Source organism: Oncorhynchus mykiss, chromosome 23 (genome assembly GCF_057628025.1).
Source record: "Oncorhynchus mykiss isolate SJ-2025 chromosome 23, ASM5762802v1, whole genome shotgun sequence".
In the NCBI taxonomy this organism is placed as follows: Eukaryota; Metazoa; Chordata; class Actinopteri; order Salmoniformes; family Salmonidae; genus Oncorhynchus; species Oncorhynchus mykiss.
In genome coordinates, this window is record NC_143044.1 from 5,007,320 (window position 1) to 5,027,282 (window position 19,963).

Here is a 19,963-nt window from a genome sequence, read left to right on the forward strand (position 1 = left end):
GTATCGCAATGTTCCGTTTTCAACCAACGTTTTACAGGGTCCACTGCCCTTTTTAGTTCATCCAGCAAGGTTTCGGATATGAGGGAAATTGTCGAACCCGAATCTATCAGAGCGTGACAGGTCAAACCGTCCTCCAGGACTGTTCTAAGGAATGGCCTATTCGAGTTGTTTTTTCTCGTCATATCCCCAACAAAATGGAGTAGGTTGGGAGAACGGAGCGGTTTGTAATCTGTGTCGATTTCCAAGACAGATAAGTCACCTATGTGACCCAGTGGGTCCTCTATTGGAATGGGAGAGGAATCATCTGTTGCAAAGCTGCTTATCTTGTGCATCTCCACATCCGTATCCAAGTCTGTAGACAAAACCTGCGGGCTTGTGTCTAGAACGAGTTGTTTCTGGACAGGGATTTGAGTGGGGGCGGGGGTCATGGAAATGTTTGCGTCCTCTCGAATTGCATGAGTTTCGGCGGACTTGGTTTCCAACAATTTTACGCCTAGTCATGATGACTTATCCTTGTCCTCCTCAGATTTCTTACGATGCAGTACATCTCTTATCAGAGCTTCTAGATAATTTCGGTTAGCGTTTAGATCATTGTTGAACACTTTGTTGCCCTTGTTACTCTTGTTACGCTTAGGTCCTGACCCTTTTTGAGAATTAGGCGCAGGGGCATGTCGGCTAGGTTGATCTCTATGGGACCTGTTAAATTGGGGACGTTTCATCGTAACTATTGTTACGGCGGTGGTTGTCGGGATGGTGGTTACGTGGTAGCCACCCCCTTTGATCATCATCTTTTACCCCACATGTCCCCGATGCAGCACCTTCTAATTCGAGTGATGGTTCCCACCTAAGCTCGACAGTCGAGGTGTCCGGGCTCTTGGCCCGGCTTGCTTTTGATGCTTCAAAAGTGGTGCTTGCAAGTTCTCGGAACGTCGAGATGGGCAGTACTGCCCACGTTGGGTTGCCAAAGTAGTTAATGAAGTTGGGATACATGTTTGACAGGAACAGTTGTTGAAATGGTAACAGTTCTTCCATTCCGGTTTCAGTGAGCATACCAAAGTAAGCTGAACGAAGCCGGTGATAGTAGGCTTGTGGATGTTCATTTCGAGCTTGTCTGATATTGAGCTTGTCTGATATTGTTAGCCAACGAGCTATTGTGTTTGCGAGTCGTTTTGCACGTGTTGCTCTTGTAGACGGATGAACCTTGTCACGTGTCTGTTCGCTTCAAAAGGTAGAGCCTGTCTGCATTCGTAGCATTTGGGTAGCCATCCAAGGCGTCCTCTATGTCTGCTAAGAATGTCTCAGTGTCGTTTGGCTTTCCCGGGATGGGGTCGTTTTTGACGATTTTGTCAAGGCCATTCTCCCGTGGGGAATTGTGGGCCGAAAGGCCAAGAGGAAAAGTCATGCTGTAGTTCTGTTGGCGAGGAGGCCCCAATTCACTGTGGGCTGAATGGCCAATAGAAAGAGGTTGAAATCTCCTGTCATCTACCTTCCCTCGGTCCAGATGTGAGCTAGGTTGCTTGGTTTGGTTGTCTCGCGATAGCGCGTGACTGTTCTGGAGTCCCTCCAGATGATACCTAAGGGTGGTGTTCTGCTGCATTGCAGATTCCACCTGGGAGTTGAGGGTGTTTATTTTAGTCACGTAGGTGTCGCCCTTGCTCCGCTCGGCCTCATACTTATCTATCATGGTTTGCAGTGAGAGGTCTCGAGTGTGGAGTGAGAGATCCAGTGATGCGATGTCCTCCTTTTGTTTAGAGGTCCCCTTTTCCAACTTTCTCACTTGGTCTTTCTCATCCTTCATTAACCTCTCTAGGGTAGGGGGCAGCATTCGGAATTTTGGATGAAAAGCATGCCCAAATTAAAACGGCCTGCTACTCGGGCCCAGAAGATATGATATGCATATAATTGGTAGATTTGGATAGAAAACACTCTAAAGTTTACAAAACTGTTAAAATAGTGTCTGTGAGTATAACAGAAAACATGAGAAAAATCCATTCAGGAAGTAGTTTTTTTTTGTGGTTTTGTAGTTTTTTATTCAATGCCATTACTGTATCCATTGATTTAGGACTCCATTTGCAGTTCCTATGCCTACCACTAGATGTCAACAGTCTTTAGAAATCGTTTCAGGCTTGTATTCTTATGAGGGAGTAAGACCAGTCTGAACGAGTGGACCCTACCGTGTCGCAGAGCTTTTTCATGCGCATGTGCATTTATTGTTTACCTTTATATTGACGACGTTATTGTCCGGTTGAAATATTATAGATCATTTAGATCAACCTGAGGATTGAATATAAACATCATTTGACATGTTTCTATGAACTTTACGGATATCATTTTGATGTTTGGCGGATTGTTTTAACTGCGTTTGAGCCTGTGGATTACTGAAGAAAACGCGCTAACAAAACTAAGGTTTTTGGATATAAAGAGACTTCATCGAACAAAACAAACATTTATTGAGTAAATGAATGTCTTCTGATTGCCACCATATGAAGATCATCAAAGGTAAGGGATTAATTTTATCTCTACTTCTGAGTTTTGTAACACTTCTGCTTGGCTGGTTACGGTTTGTAATAATTTGTCAACTGGGCTATGTTCTGGGTTAGGTATGTTCTTGGCTAGGTATGCTTTCGCCAAAAAGCTATTTATAAATATGACACTGTGGTTGGTTTAACAAGAAGTTCATCTTTAAACCTATTTAAAATATGTTTTGTTTTCTGAATTTTTATAATGAGCATTTCTGTAATTGAATTTGGCGCTCTGCAATCTCACTGGATGTTGGCCAGATGGGACGCTAGCGTCCCACGTACCCTAGAGAGGTTAAATCGGCGACTTCAATGAGTTCTGCTGTTTTGTCCTCCAACTTGGTCATTGTGTTCATTAACTGATTGTCTTTGGTCTGCAGCTGTTGGAATAGAGCATTATTACTTTGAGTGGGTTCATTCACAACCGCTTGCAGGGCATCAAGTTGCTCACCCCGGTTTCTAGCTAGCTCGTTAGATTCATCTACTTTCTAGCTAGCTCGTTAGATTCATCGTATATAGTTTTAGCTAAAACGAGTTGTTCCTTTAGAATAGGGACTTGGTCAAGAGTTTGTTCGCGTTCTTTGTTATAAGTGTTAGCTAGATCTTCCAATTTATCTGTCCTCACACACAGTTCCTTGGCTAGCAGTAGCTTATCCTTTTCAGATTTCGATGCCAGCTCCCTGGTTCTCTCCACCTGTGCCTTGAACTCCCCAGCTTCCTGCTCGTGCCTCTGCTGGGCACTGAAAAACTGGTGCATTGTCAATCTCTGCTGGTGGACATAGTTGAGGGCTAAACTGGACAGAACCTTTACCAGGCCTCCTCCTGATGGTCTATTTTGAAGAGCATCTGTCGCAATGTCTGTATTTTTCTCGCTTATGGCATCGAAATCTAACATTTCCAGACCCTTGGCATAGTTAGGATTTGCATCGTTGCTGACGTCACCTATCATTCTTTCCGTGGGTGAAGGTCCACTGATTAGAGGGGAAATTGGTGGAAACCCATTTGATGGATTGCTCATTGTTATGGTCATCAGTTATTATTTCAATTTACGTAATGTTTGGATTTTGAGTTGGAGGCTGCAAACACGATTTAACTCAGTTTGTAAACGTCAGTGAATCATCAAGACTTGGTCAGTAATGAGAGTTGGTTATTACTGACTTGCCAAAACAGATTTAATTGATTAAATCAATTTTAATGATAAATCTAACCTGTATAAGCTATTTGGGAATTTGAACTTTAATTCACCTGAAAGAGTTGCTATCTCTAAGTTAACGTTGAAAAGTTCAACTATGTCTCATTTGTTAGAACACATTAGTTTGCGTATTATTCCAATAATCAACCTGGAAAGGTAGTGTATCAATTTAATGTACAGTGCCTTGCAAAAGTATTCAGCCCCCTTGAACTTTGCGACCTTTTGCCACATTTCAGGCTTCAAACATAAAGATATAAAACTGTATTTTTGTGTGAAGAATCAACAACAAGTGGGACACAATCATGAAGTGGAACGACATTTATTGGATATTTCAAACTTTTTTAACAAATCAAAAACTGAAAAATTGGGCGTGCAAAATTATTCAGCCCCCTTAAGTTAATACTTTGTAGCGCCACCTTTTGCTGCGATTACAGCTGTAAGTCGCTTGGGGTATGTCTCTATCAGTTTTGCACATCGAGAGACTGACATTTTTTCCCATTCCTCCTTGCAAAACAGCTCGAGCTCAGTGAGGTTGGATGGAGAGCATTTGTGAACAGCAGTTCTCTCACAAATTCTCGATTGGATTCAGGTCTGGACTTTGACTTGGCCATTCTAACACCTGGATATGTTTATTTTTGAACCATTCCATTGTAGATTTTGCCTTATGTTTTGGACCATTGTCTTGTTAGAAGACAAATCTCCGTCCCAGTCTCAGGTCTTTTGCAGACTCCATCAGGTTTTCTTCCAGAATGGTCCTGTATTTGGCTCCATCCATCTTCCCATCAATTTTAACCATCTTCCCTGTCCCTGCTGAAGAAAAGCAGGCCCAAACCATGATGCTGCCACCACCATGTTTGACAGTGTGGATGGTGTGTTCAGGGTGATGAGCTGTGTTGCTTTTACGCCAAACATAACGTTTTGCATTGTTGCCAAAAAGTTCAATTTTGGTTTCATCTGACCAGAGCACCTTCTTCCACATGTTTGGTGTGTCTCCCAGGTGGCTTGTGGCAAACTTTAAACTACGCTTTTTATGAATATCTTTAAGAAATGGCTTTCTTCTTGCCACTCTTCCATAAAGGCCAGATTTGTGCAATATACGACTGATTGTTGTCCTATGGACAGAGTCTCCCACCTCAGCTGTAGATCTCTGCAGTTCATCCAGAGTGATCATGGGCCTCTTGGCTGCATCTCTGATCAGTCTTCTCCTTGTATGAGCTGAAAGTTTAGAGGGACGGCCAGGTCTTGGTAGATTTGCAGTGGTCTGATACTCCTTCCATTTCAATATTATCGCTTGCACAGTGCTTCTTGGGATGTTTAAAGCTTGGGAAATATTTTTGTATCCAAATCCGGCTTTAAACTTCTTCACAACAGTATCTCGGACCTGCCTGGTGTGTTCCTTGTTCTTCATGATGCTCTCTGCGCTCTTAACGGACCTCAGACTATCACAGTGCAGGTGCATTTATACGGAGACTTGATTACACACAGGTGGATTGTATTTATCATCATTAGTCATTTAGGTCAACATTGGATCATTCAGAGATCCTCACTGAACTTCTGGAGAGAGTTTGCTGCACTGAAAGTAAAGGGGCTGAATAATTTTGCACGCCCAATTTTTCAGTTTTTGATTTGTTAAAAAAGTTTGAAATATCCAATAAATGTTGTTCCACTTCATGATTGTGTCCCACTTGTTGTTGATTCTTCACAAAAAAATACAGTTTTATATCTTTATGTTTGAAGCCTGAAATGTGGCAAAAGGTCGCAAAGTTCAAGGGGGCCGAATACTTTCGCAAGACACTGTATGTATTAAATTGAATGAGCCAATGATATCCAATCAGTTGAGACCGGTTAGATATCGTACAGCATCACCTGAAATATTTAAAATAAGCTTCACAAGCTAAAAATCAACCAGGTGCCAGTGAAGGTAGACTTTCACAATGCTGTACAAATGTATTTCTAAACACCATTAAGCTGTTAAAACAGATTTAATTTATGAATCAATTTGAATGATCAGTCAACCCGTATAGGCTACAGGGATTAGCTTTAATTAACCTGAAATAGTTGCTCTCTCTAAGTTAATGTGGAACAGTTTAAACATGTCTCATTGGTTAGAACACATTAGTTTGTGTATTATTCCAATAACCAACCTGGAAAGGTAGTGTATCAATTTAATGTATGTATAAAATTGAAAGACACTATTATCCAATCAGTTGAGACTGGTTTGATATCCTACAGCGTAACCTGAATTATTTCACGAAAAATGACTGGCGATTCGTAGCCAGAGGTTACTGAGAGCGCAAGCTGAGATCTCACAGGATTCTCGCCTGGCACGAGAATTCACTATGAACAAAGGGAAAAACAAAAATGTCTGCTCCCCTTTATTAGCTTAGCATCTGGCGCAATGCTTAGCTTTCCTTGTGCGGGGTTTCCACCTCGCCGCACAAGGGAAGTTCCCTCCAACAAGGGATCGGGTTTATTAGGTGACGTCTCACGTTCAACCCTTATACTCTTCACGTTACCTAACGCGAGAGGTGGAGAGATAATAACTCCGCTTCGGTCGAACAAATATATATACTCCAATTTCCGTAATGGCTGGCTCATATATCCTCTGCTCTAGGAATTGCTTATGAACGAGTCAGGTCGCTCCTGAAAGCGATCGACAGAAATAACACTAAATTGGGCCAGACTAGTATTATTTTTATAATACCTGCATCGGCCGGTACATTTGCCTTGGCTCGTAGCATTCAGTAGACCCCCCCCCCCCCCCCCCTACACACTGGCTTTCGTCAGAAATACCACAGGGGTGGTTCTCTCCAGACCAGTATCTGGGTGCAATTGAACGTCGCACACACACGCTTCTCTCCCGCACTAGTCCTGCCTATAGCTATTAATGGTATATATGTATCTTGTTACACAATTGGTATGAAATTAACCTAACAGTGCAGCCTATATTAGATTCCTCCCAGGGGGCGCCAATATGTCGTGACGTTGTATTTAGTAAATGTGACGACTGTTGTTAATCGAATTATTAAAAGTTTATAATTGCGTGATTATCTGAATCAATAAATTATTAACTCATTAACCTGGGGCACCATGGGAAAACTAGTTTTTATTGAGTTTCTATTTCCCAAATTAACTCAAAGAATATCAGAATATCGATTTTACAACAGTCGCTAATTAACCAGTTACCTCAACCAATCTCGTTCTGAACGTCGTATAGCCTGTGAATCTGCACGGACCCGGGTCTCACCAATGAGTTAGTACCACACCAATCTCAGTTGAATATTTATTTACTAAAAAATTAAAACTGATGATAAAAAGATACATATAGACAAAACACATTATAGGCTATTGATTAGAACTTAGTATATCGGGCCAACACACTATGGAGCGTTTTACCCAAAATTGTGATTTCAAATAGAGAGAGAAAAAAGAAAGTATACAAGAGAAATATACATTTGGGTGAATTTGCCAGCTATGCTTATTCTAACCCTAACCTTGCCCCAAACTACCGCTCTTATGGGTCAGAATATAATGATGTAATTACGTGGGGATGATCTCAGAAGATTCTCTGCGTGGACCGTACAGGGGACCGTTCAGCTGCTCGATGACGCACTTCTCCTGCGCACCTCTCTGATCGTCCTCCCGATGTCAGTGTCCTTTTGGCTTAGGAATCTGTTCCCTCACCCTTGCTATGGAAGGGGTCTTCTGAGGACAGACAGCTCTGTAGCTCAGAGCTCACAGCATAGGAATGAAACCTTTTAGATTCGCTGGGATTGGATGCTAAGGGGGTCCGGCTTGAATTCACTCGCTTAGACACAGCTACTCATCCGTAGCTTGGGTAGAAAGGGATTTCTTTGTCTTCAAACTTGTTCTGGGTTCGTTTACTAATTAGACCTTGGCTGACGGAAACCATTGTTCATGTTTATTTTATGTTTAATGTTCTGAGGCTGGTTCTCCATAGTAAAAGGACAAAGGAATTTGTCTGTGGCCTGAGATTTACCAGGGGCGTGAGGGGTCATAAAACCCCACATCTTCAGACCCCTAGATCTCTCCTCCTCTGTTGGGGTTGAGAGATAATCTGTAGGGTTGTGGTCTCCTGTAACCTGACCTGATCAGGACAGTCATGACACTGCTAATAATATGATTGCAAAAAACAAACTACATTAATGCTCTCATATTCTCTCAGACGGGACTGGAGAGAGCTAATATTAAAATGTATGACATTGTGTAATGACATTGTGAAATGCCATTTTCTACCAAATCTGACCATAATTCCTGCTTAATAACAAAAACTAAAGCAGGAAATACCAATGACTCACTCAATACGGAAGTGGTCAGATGACGTGGATGCTACGCTACAGGACTGTTTTGCTAGCACAGACTGGAATATGTTCTGTGATTCATCCAATGGTATTGAGGAGTATACCACCTCAGTCACCGGCTTCATCATTAAGTGAATGGACAACGTCGTCCCCACATTGACCGTAAGTACATATCCCAACCAGAAGCCATGGATTACAGGCAACATCTGCACCGAGCTAAAGGCTACAGCTTTCAAGGAGCGGGACACTAATCCAGAAATCCCGCCATGCCATCAGACAAACCATCAAACAGGCAAAGAGCCAATACAGGACTAAGATTGAATCCTACTACACCAGCTCTGACGCTCGTCGGATGTGGCAGGGCTTGCAAACTATTATGGACTACAAAGGGGAACAAAGCTGCGAGCTTCCCAGTGACGCGAGCCTACCAGACAACCAAATGCCTTTTATGCTCACTTTGAGGAAAGCAACACTGACGCATGCATAAGAGCACCAGCAGTGTATTCAGAGCATGTACGGACCAACTGGCAAGTGTCTTCACTGACATTTTCAACCTCTCCCTGGCAGAGTCTATAATACCTACATGTTTCAAGCAGACCACCATAGTCCCTGTGCCCAGGAATGTGAAAGGGAACCTGCCTAAATGACTCCCGCCCCATAGCACTCACATCGGTAGCCATGAAGTGCTTTGAAAGGCTGGTCATGGCTCACATCAACACCATCATTTCAGAAACCCTAGACCCACTCCAATTCGCATACCACCCCAACAGATCCACAGATGTCTAAATCACACTACACACTGCCCTTTCCCACCTGGACAAAAGGCACAATTACATAGAGTGGGGCAAAAAAGTATTTAGTCAGCCTCCAATTGTGCAAGTTCTACGACTTAAAAAGATGAGTGAGGCCTGTAATTTTCATCATAGGTACACTTCAACTATGACAGACAAAATGAGAAGAAAAAAAAATCCAGAAAATCACATTGTTGGATTTTTTATGAATTTATTTGCAAATTATGGTGGAAAATAAGTATTTGGTCAATAACAAAAGTTTCGCAATACTTTGTCATTGCCAACAAAGGGTATACAACAGAGGTCAAACGTTTTCTGTAAGTCTTCACAAGGTTTTCACACACTGTTGCTGGTATTTTGGCCCATTCCTCCATGCAGATCTCCTCTAGAGCAGTGATGTTTTGGGGCTGTTGCTGGGCAACACGGACTTTCAACTCCCTACAAAGATTTTCTATGGGGTTGAGATCTGGAGACTGGCTAGGCCACTCCAGGACCTTGAAATGCTTCTTACGAAGCCACTCCTTCGTTGCCGGGCAGTGTGTTTGGGATCATTGTCATGCTGAAAGACCCAGCCACGTTTCATCTTCAATGCCCTTGCTGATGGAAGAAGGTTTTCACTCAAAATCTCACAATACATGGCCCCATTCATTCTTTCCTTTACACGGATCAGTCGTCCTGGTCCCTTTGCAGAAAAACAGCCCCAAAGCATGATGTTTCCACCCCCATGCTTCACAGTAGGGATGGTGTTCTTTGGATGCAACTCAGTATTATTTCTCCTCCAAACACGACGAGTTGAGTTTTTACCAAAAAGTTATATTTTGGTTTCATCTGACATTCTCCCAATATTCTTCTGGATCATCGAAATGCTCTCTAGCAAACTTCAGACGGCCTGGACATGTACTGGCTTAAGCAGGGGGACACGTCTGGCACTGCAGGATTTGAGTCCCTGGCACTCACAAACTTCTACAGATGCACAATCGAGAGCATCCTGTCGGGCTGTATCACCGCCTGGTAAGGCAACTGCTTCGCCCACAACAGTAAGGCACAACAGTAAGGCTCTCCGGAGGGTAGTGAGGTCTGCATAACGCATCACCGAGGTCAAACTACCTGCCCTCCAGGACACCTACACCACCCGATGTCGCAGGAAGGCCATAAAGATCATAAAGGACAACAACCACACGCTAACATCCAGAAGGCGAGGTCAGTACAGGTGCATCAAAGCAGGGACCGAGAGACTGAAAAACAGCTTCTATCTCAAGGCTATCAGACTGTTAAACAGCCACCACTAACATTGAGTGGCTGTTGCCAACATACTGACTCAACTCCAGCCACTTTAATAATGGAAATTGATGGAAATTGATGTAAAAATGTATCACTAGCCACTTTAAACAATGCCACTTAATATAATGTTTACATACCCTACATTACTCATCTCATATGTATATGTATATACTGTACTCTATATCATCTACTGCATCTTGCAATCTTTATGTAATACATGTATCACTAGCCACTTTAAACTATGCCACTTTATGTTTATATACCCTATATTACTCATCTCATATGTATATACTGTACTCGATACCATCTACTGCATCTTGCCTATGCTGTGCTGTACCATCACTCATTCATATATCTTTATGTACATATTCTTTATCCCTTTACACTTGTGTGTATAAGGTAGTAGTTGTGGAATTGTTAGGTTAGATTACTCGTTGGTTATTACAGCATTGTCGGAACTAGAAGCACAAGCATTTCGCTACACTCGCATTAACATCTGATAACCATGTGTATGTGACAAATAAAATTTTATTTGGTACCGGTACCCCCTGTATATAGCCTCTTTATTGTTATGTAATCTTATTGTGTTACTTTTTATAAAACATTTGACAAATTTATTTAGCAAATATTTTCTTAACTCTATGTCTTGAACTGCATTGTTGGTTAAGGGCTTGTAAGTAAGCATTTCACAGTAAGGTCTACGAATACCTGTTGTATTCGGCGCATGTGACAAATAAAATTTGATTTGATTTGAATGGATACTGCTCCATGAGTAATAACACTGCTGCATACTGAGCATTAATTGGTCACGTAAGGTCACTCTGAATGCTCAATTCCTAAAGAAACACGTGATGATGTCCCACACACATCAGTATTCAAAAAAACGCTCGATTAAACCTAATCAGTGCAGGGGAGAAAAGTAGTAGTATAAGTGCTGGTTAGTATTCCAACATGTGCAAAACAAAGGACATCTGACAGCACATCTTATTGTGTCTTAACTAAATTATCTCAATTAGCAAATAGCAATAGATTCTAATGTGAATCCAGGGTGAGTCAAAGGCACTGATAGCCAGCTGACCGCCAGAATATTGGTTACCAGGGAAACAATCCCCTTGGCAACACGGACACTGTTGATCTCATCAATGCTTATCAATTACTGATGTTGCCAGGGAGAAAACGGGAGGCTATCCCTGAACTGATATGTGTGTGCGTGCGTATGTGTGTGAGCGTCCGGTGTGCATGTACGTCTGTGGATCCATGCATACGTGTGTGTATGTGTTGACGTGCCTGCCTACCTGCCTGTGTATGTTTGTGTGGAAGGGACAACAGGGGTGAGTATGACAGGCGGTGACGCAACCTTGTTTGGTAAAAGACAGATGATTGCAGTTCCCTGAGAGGAGAAGAAGCTAGCCTGTTGGCAGAGTGGATTTCTCAGTATGTCTGAGGGACACGGTGAGACAGAGGCATACTATCCTGAACATGAAGGATATGACTGTTTCACCAACCTTTTCCATCCAAATGAGATGAGGAGCTGCAGACGACTGCAAAATCACATCACACAGATGTAATCACACAATAGCTCAACATTATTATTATTTTGGGAACAGGTGGAACTTTCTAGTTTGAAACGTATACTGCTGACCAAAAGAGAATATGATGAGGTTTGTAAACAAACTTTTCAAGAGGAGAATCTGAAGCCCTAATCATTAAGCATCTCAGAGTGGGAGTGCTGATCTAAGATCAGTTTGACCTTTGAAGTCATAATAAATAGAAGGGCCCTGATCTTCAGATTGATCTGTGACCTCAGGATGCCAGGGTTTATCAGATCAGACTGATTGATCAGTAGAGAGAGTGCTGCCTCAGTCGTTTACAATAGCAGACAGCATTGACTAACAGATTAACTGTAACTGAAACGAAACACCATAGAATCCACTGAATAACTGATAGACCTAGGTTGTGTTCAATATGCACTAAATGGAAGAAAATAAAGTGAAGCAGGGAGGGAGTACTTGGACTACTGCAAAAAGGATAACAATTTTTTGTTTCTTGTTACAAAACTTTTTAAAAAGTTTTTGTGTGCCCTAATGAACATGACCCTGAATGGACAGGGAGACTGGATCATCTCTGAGGTGAGAGAGCTGTGTTGACTCACCACTGAGTTGCTCCATAAAGCACACATTGCCATGGGCGTTGAAGGCCAGGGTGTCGGGTGTGATGCACAGGGTGTGGAAGAGGGTCGATGGGGCGATACTCTGCAAGGCTAGGACACACTCCACACACACCGCCCACACCTCCTGCTCCGTCAGACAGGTGTCCCGCAACGACAGGATATCTGCCAGGGACACGTTCTCCTGCGGACACACGCATGCACGCACACACACACAGACATATGCACACACAAGAGTAACACACATGCACACACAGGCACAATTAATACAGTATGTGTCATGCAGCAATACACACATTTACACCCACACCCTTGTATGTCATGCTGCAAACTGTGCAAAGCCAAGCGGGCACATTTTGTCTTATGAAGAAGCCTTATTACATCAATGAATACGAAACAACTCATGGCATGTTTGACATTTTCAGTGCTGGACTTGTGTGTGAAGAAGAGAGGATCTTTTGTTGGCTTTGCACATGAGCACAAAAGCCAGTTTTTGATGGCTCTGAGATAGAGAGACTCCATTGTGATGACGTGTCCAGTACTCTGCATTTCCATTACATGCATGTGACTGAACAGTGGAACAGACCACTGTCTTTTCTCAAAAGTCTCATGGAAGTCTTATGGAACATGGGCATTCAGTTGTTGTAATTTTAAACACTTAGCACTTTTTTTTCTATCTAGAACCTAAAAGGGTTCTTCAGCTGTCCCCAGGTAGAACCCTTTTGGGTTCCATGTAGAACCCCTTCCACAGAGAGTTTTACACGGAACCCAAAAGGGTTCTACCTGGAACCAAAAAGGGTTCTCCTATGGTACGGCCGAAGAACCCTTTTTTTGGAACCCTTTTCTTCTAAGATTTAAAAAGATGGAACTGGGGTGAAGACAGAATATTCTTCTTTAAAGTACATCTTCAATTTATCTGAGAGAGATCTAAAAGATGGTTGCCTGTCAGTTACAAAATATTTGTTTCGGAATGTGAATAAAGTGCACCTACAATGCTGTAGAATATGGCACAATAATAGGGCAGAAAACTGTCACTTTAAGCAGCAGCAAAAGGCCATAAATAGACTGTTTCCCTTGAGAACAGTGCAGAGAAACATTGAGTCTCTCCCACTCTCCTCAAGTTAAATGTGCAGGTCCGCATAACTTCCCCTCTCACTCCAAGAGCTCTAAATGAGACCAAATCTGCACTGGTGGAACTCCTCAAAGGTTTAGCGACGGAGAGAGAATAAGAGGGAAAGAAAAGAGTGAAGTAGTGAGTGATTTATTTTCTGGTTGGGCTTCTAAATGGATGACTAAGTAATCGCGGGAAATCATGAGTTGTTAATGGTTTAATTCATCCCATAGTACTCAAAAGGTCAAATGTGACTAAGTTTACACTTGTTCCCCTTGTGTGTAGACTACAGCTGAATGCATCTGGCAGGCTGACCCCACACATACCGCCTTCCACTCAAGATTACCCTGCAGTGTCTCTGCGGATTCGCCACACTTGCAAAAGCCCCTGCAGCTCAAAACTTCCAAAGTGAATAACTGTGTCACGCCCTGACCGTAGAGATCTTTTTATTCTCTATGTTTGGTTGGTCAGGGTGTGACTCGGGTGGGAAACTCTATGTTCTGTGTTTCTATGTTTTGGCCGGGTATGGTTCTCAATCAGGGACAGCTGTCCATTGTTGTCTCTGATTGGGAATCATACTTTTTGTATTTTGTGGGTAGTTGTCTTTGTTAGTGGCCCATTTAGCCCTAGTAAGCTTCACGTTCATTTTAGTTGTTTCTTGTTTTATTGGCTACATTTATAATAATGAAAAATGTACCCTCACCACGCTGCACCTTGGTCCGGTCATTTCCGGACGGCGATCGTGACAAACTTTGAATAACTCTTCTGCACTGAATCCTATTGCACACTGCACATGGTTAAACATTGGAACTATAACTACTTACAATACGAGTGAAATAGTTTTTCTTCCAAAAAAATGCTAGTGAAGTATGTTAAAAGGTAGCTTTTCTGTGTTGGAATGGTGTATGCGTACGCTGGGGCGGCAGGTATCCTAGTGGTTAGAGCGTTGGACTTTTGCAAGATTGAATCCCCAAGCTGACAAAATCTGTCGTTCTGCCCCTGAACAAGGCAGTTAACCCACTGTTCCTCAGTAGGCCGTAATTGAAAATAAGAATTTGTTCTTAACTGACTTGCCTAGTTAAATAAAGGTAAAAAAAAAAACAATTTAAACAATAGAATGGTGTGGACATACAGTACCAGTCTGAAGCTTGGACACACCTACTCATGCAAGGGTTTTTCTTTATTTTTACTATTTTCAACATTGTAGAATAATAGTGAAGACATCAAAACCATGAAATAACACATATGGCATCATGTGTCAACCCAAAAAAAGCGTTAAACAAATCAAAATATATTTTAGATTTTAGATTCTTCAAAGTAGCCACCATTTGCCTTGACGACAGCTTTACACACTCTTGGCATTTTCTCAAACAGCTACACCTGGAATGCTTTTCCAACTGTCTTGAAGGAGTTCCCACATATGCTGAGCACTTGTTGGCTGCTTTTCCTTTACTCTGCAGTCCAACTCATCCCAAACCTTCTCAATTGGGTTGAGGTCGGGTGATTGTGAAGGCCAGGTCATCTGATGCAGCACTCCATCACTCTCCTTCTTGGTCAAATAGCCCTTACACAGCCTGGAGGTGTGTTGGGTCATTGTCCTGTTGAAAAACAAATGAAAGCTCCACTAAGCGCAAACAAGGTGGGATGGCGTATCGCTGCAAAAAGCTGTGGTAGCCATGCTGGTTAAGTGTGACTCTAATTCTAAATGAATCACTGACAGTGTCACCAGCAAAGCACCCCCACACTATCACACCTCCTCCTCCATTCTTCACGGTGGGAAACACACATGCGGAGAGCATCTGTTCATCTACTCTGCATCTCACAGAGACACGGCAGTTCGAACCAAAAACCTTAATTTGGACCCCCTCACACAAAAGGACATACTTCCATTGGACTAATGTCCATTGCTAGTGTTTCTTGGCCCAAACAAGTCTCTTTGTCAGGCGGTGGGTGTAGCTGGTGCATGAAGTCAGGCACAGGAGAGCAGAGATGAGTGAACAATGCACTTTACTTAAGAAATAGCACAAAGTAACAATACCAATGTGCGAACAATAACGGTTGCCACAAAGCACGGGTGAAAACAGCACCCGGGAAAAAACAGCCGGAAACATACCGACCTGAACAACAAACAATCACACACAAAGACATGGGGGAAACAGAGGGTTAAATACATGACCAGTAATAGGGAAATGAAAACCACGTGTGTGGGAAACAAAGACAAAACCAATGGAAAATGAAAAGTGGATTGGTGATGGCTAGAAGACCGGTGACGTCGACCGCCGAGTGCCGCCCGAACAAGGCGGTGGTTTCTTTGCAGCAATTCGACCATCAAGGCCTGATTCATGCACTCTGTGAATAACTTATTTGGGCTGCAGTTTCTGAGGCTGGTAACTCTAATGAACTTATCCTCTGCAGCAGAGGTAACTCTGGGTCTTCCTTTCAAATCAAATCAAATTTTATTTGTCACATACACATGGTTAGCAGATGTTAATGCGAGTGTAGCGAAATGCTTGTGCTTCTAGTTCCTACCATGCAGTAATATCTGACAAGTAATCTAACCTAACAATTTCACAACAACTACCTTACACACACACAAGTGTAAAGGAATGAATAAAAATATGTACACGAAAATATATGAATGAACGATGGCCGAACGGCATAGGCAAAATGCAGTAGATGGTATAGAGTACAGTATATACATATGAGATGAGTAATGTAGGGTATGTACACAATATATAAAGTGGCATTGTTTAAGGTGGCTAGTGAATACATTTATTACATCAATTTGTATTATTAAAGTGGCTGGAGTTGAGTCAGTATGTTGGCAGCAGCCACTCAATGTTAGTGATGGCTGTTTAACATTCTGTTGGCCTTGAGATAGAAACTGTTTTCAGTCTCTCGGTCCCCGCTTGATGCACCTGTACTGACCTCGCCTTCTGGATGATAGCGAGGTGAACAGGCAGTGGCTCGGGTGGTTGTTGTCCCTGGTGATCTTTTTGGCCTTCCTATGACATCGGGTGGTTTAGGTGTCCTGAAGGGCAGGTAGTTTGCCCCCGGTGATGCGTTGTGCAGACCTCACTACCCTCTGGAGAGCCTTACGGTTGTGGGTGGAGCAGTTGCCGTAGCAGGCGATGATACAGCCCGGCAGGATGCTCTCGATTGTGCATCTGTAAAAGTGAGTGTTTTTGGTGACAAGCTGAATTTCTTCAGCCTCCTGAGGTTTAAGAGGCGCTGCTGCTGCGCTGTGACTTCTTCACCACACTGTCTGTATGGGTGGACCATTTTAGTTTGTCCGTGATGTGTACGCAGAGGAACTTAAAACTTTCCACCTTCTCCACTACAGTCAGTGGATAAGGGGCTGCTCCCTCTGTTTCCTGAAGTCCACGATCATCTCCTTTGTTTTGTTGACATTGAGTGTGAGGTTATTTTCCTGACACCACACTCCGAGGGCCCTCACCTCCTCCCTGTAGGTCGCCTCGTCGTTGTGGGTAATCAAGCCTACCACTATAGTGTCGTCTGCAAACTTGATGATTGAGTTGGAGGCGTGTGTGAACAGGGAGTACAGGAGAGGACTGAGAACGCACCATTGTGGGGCCCCAGTGTTGAGGATCAGCGGGGTGGAGATGGTGTTACCTACCCTCACCACCTGGGGGCGGCCAATCAAGAAGTCCAGGATCCAGTTGCACAGGGCGGGGTCGAGACCCAGGGTCTCGAGCTTAATGACGAGTTTGGAGGGTACTATGGTGTTAAATGCTGAGCTGTAGTCGATGAACAGCATTCCTACATAGGTATTCCTCTTGACCAGATGGGTTATGGCAGTGTGCAGATGGGAATTGATGTAAAATATATCACTAGCCACTTTAAACAATGCTACTTAATATAATGTTTACATACCCCACATTATTTATCTCATATGTATACGTATATACTGTACTCTATATCATCTACTGCATCTTTATGTAATACATGTATCACTAGCCACTTTAAACTATGCCACTTTGTTTACATACTCATCTCATATGTATATACTGTACTCGATACCATCTACTGCATCTTGCCTATGCCGCTCTGTACCATCACTCATTCATATATCTTTATGTACATATTCTTTATCCCTTTACACTTGTGTGTATAAGGTAGTAGTTTTGGAATTGTTAGCTAGATTACTCGTTGGTTATTACTGCATTGTCGGAACTAGAAGCACAAGCATTTCGCTACACTCGCATTAACATCTGCTAACCATGTGTATGTGACAAATAAAATTGGATTTGATTTGATTTGATTCCTGTGGCGGTCCTCATGAGAGCCAGTTTCATCATAGTGCTTGATGGTTTTTGTGACTGCACTTGAAGAAACTTTCAAAGTTCTTGAAATTTTCCGCATTGACTGACCTTCATGTCTTAAAGTAATGATGGACTGTCGTTTCTCTTTGCTTATTTGAGCTGTTCTTGCCATAATATGGACTTGGTCTTTATCTTCTATATACCTTGTCACAACACAACTGATTGGCTCAAACGCATTAAGGAAAGAAATTCCACAAATGAACTTTTAACAAGTAACACCTGTTAATTGAAATGCATTCCAGGTGACTACCTCATGAAGCTGGTTGAGAAAACGCCAAGAGGTTGCAAAGCTGTCATCAAGGCAAAGGGTGGCTACTTCGAAGAATCTAAAATATATTTTGATTTGTTTAACACTTTTTGGGTTACTTCATGATTCTATGTTCATTATTTCATAGTTTTGATGTCTTCACTATTATTCTACAATTTAGAAAATAGTACAAATAAAGAAAAACCCTGGAATGAGTAGGTGTGTCCAAACTTTTGACTGGTACTGTATATCAGTCATAAAAAATATTTGTGAGAGTAGACCGCTGATTGGCCTGCTCATCCTCTTCAGGGAGATGACATCATGATCTATGAGGAAATAGCAAGCATTTTTTTAAATGGTTGGTTTGAGATACAAGGTAAAGGTAGGGTTTTTGTGGGGGGGTTTTCTCAAATTTATGCTTTGGCCACAAATACGAGTATAGGACGAGTCAACAACATTATTTGGATATGAGTTAACATAATATGAACTTTTAAAAGTTAGATTTTCACTGGGCAGTTACTTTAAAACTCAAACTGGGAGATGAAAACAGGACAGGGTAGTATTTTAATGTTGTAATGAATCTCCAGATGATCAATTTAAAGCCATGAGGGGACACAGCAGGGGTCATTATTTATGCCCCACATTATAAGTATGGTCCTTGATCACCTTGAGAGTTATAAGGAAAGATCACAGACATTAATCTGATGTCCTGAGACAGAGAGCATGATGTTGATTTGATAGACCTTATAAAACAACCTGTCTTCTTCAATCATTAAATCCCTTGGTGAATAGCATATAGGTTAGCCTATCTATTGGGACTGCACAAGTAACATAGCCCAGGTGCATATATTTCACAGACAATAAAGTCAGTCCCTTGGGGACCCTCAGTACACAATATTGTTGGTAGCCTACAATATTCAAGCTTGGTTAATATATGCCAATGAGAGAACAATAATATTAATGACGATAATAATGTAAACATAAATATTCACTCTCACCTCATCTTCAAGGAGTGCAGGTAGATGCTCAAATTCATAGTATTCCTCCTCTTCTTCCCCTGAGAATTCGACTGCATCAGTTCCAGATGTCCCCATTGTATTTAGTTTTGAACAAGACTGTGGATATTTGTAGAATTGGGTGCGTGCAGTTTCATACTCATAGCCCTTAGCCTAAAGCTTTTCCTCCATTGGTGTCCTGGCAAAACTGTATTGAGTCAGGAAAGATTACATGCCTGAATACGTGGTCCAAACACGAACAGTGCGGGCTACTTTTTAGAATGATCCCCGTCCTTCCACTACCACCAGCAACATGATGCGTCATTCAACAAAACGGTCGGTGTCACTGCAGTTCTTTTCAATCCAAAACCAGCGAAAAACAGCGTTTGAATGTGTACTTCCTATAATCAATGGCAACAACGGAGTTTGCCAACTATATGCTGTCATGGCAACGACTGCCACACCTCCACAAAAATAACCGACATTGCGATAATGAACTGCAGTTCCCAAGTCCTCCTAGTAAAGGCTACGAAGCTACACTATGTACCATAATTTGTTTTGAAGAAGGGTAGCCTATTTACAAGATTCCATTCCCGTACAGCGCCGCGATCTGCATCAAAGCAATTCTGGAATAGCGTGCCATTGAGGGACTTAGAACGGTGTAGCCTTTGCTGCAAATTCTGTCCTACATTTTTTTGCACTCATTCTCATGAGTGACATTAATTGCAAACTGCGTTGTTAAGATTTTACTCATGTATTACCAAGTGCAAAATCACACCTGCTTGCACTAGTTACTTATGCTGCACTAGTATATGCTGCACATATGTTATCATTATAATTCATCTATTTACATCAGGCCTTATTTTGAGCCCTAGCTTTACCCTAATATGGTGGCCTGAAACTCGCGGTTTACATGCCACATCAGGCCTGTAAGTGGGGTTGCAAAATTCCCACATTTTCAGAAAATCGTGGTTCCAAATCAAATTAAATGTTCA

The 19,963-nt window shown here is 42.3% G+C and overlaps 1 protein-coding gene across 1 annotated transcript in view; it reads right to left on the bottom strand.

Moving 5' to 3' along the window:
- The window catches only part of LOC110502312 (kinase non-catalytic C-lobe domain-containing protein 1), a 98,248-nt gene extending 78,565 nt beyond the window's left edge, over nucleotides 1–19,683 (bottom strand). Inside the window, exons 1-2 of the mRNA XM_021580246.3 lie at nucleotides 18,972–19,683; nucleotides 12,258–12,456 (exon numbers count right to left, since the gene is read on the bottom strand). Coding sequence (XP_021435921.3) covers nucleotides 12,258–12,456; nucleotides 18,972–19,067 — 295 coding nt within the window. The 5' untranslated portion in view covers nucleotides 19,068–19,683. The remainder of the gene's footprint in view (nucleotides 1–12,257; nucleotides 12,457–18,971) is intronic.
- Nucleotides 19,684–19,963: the final 280 nt, after the last annotated feature.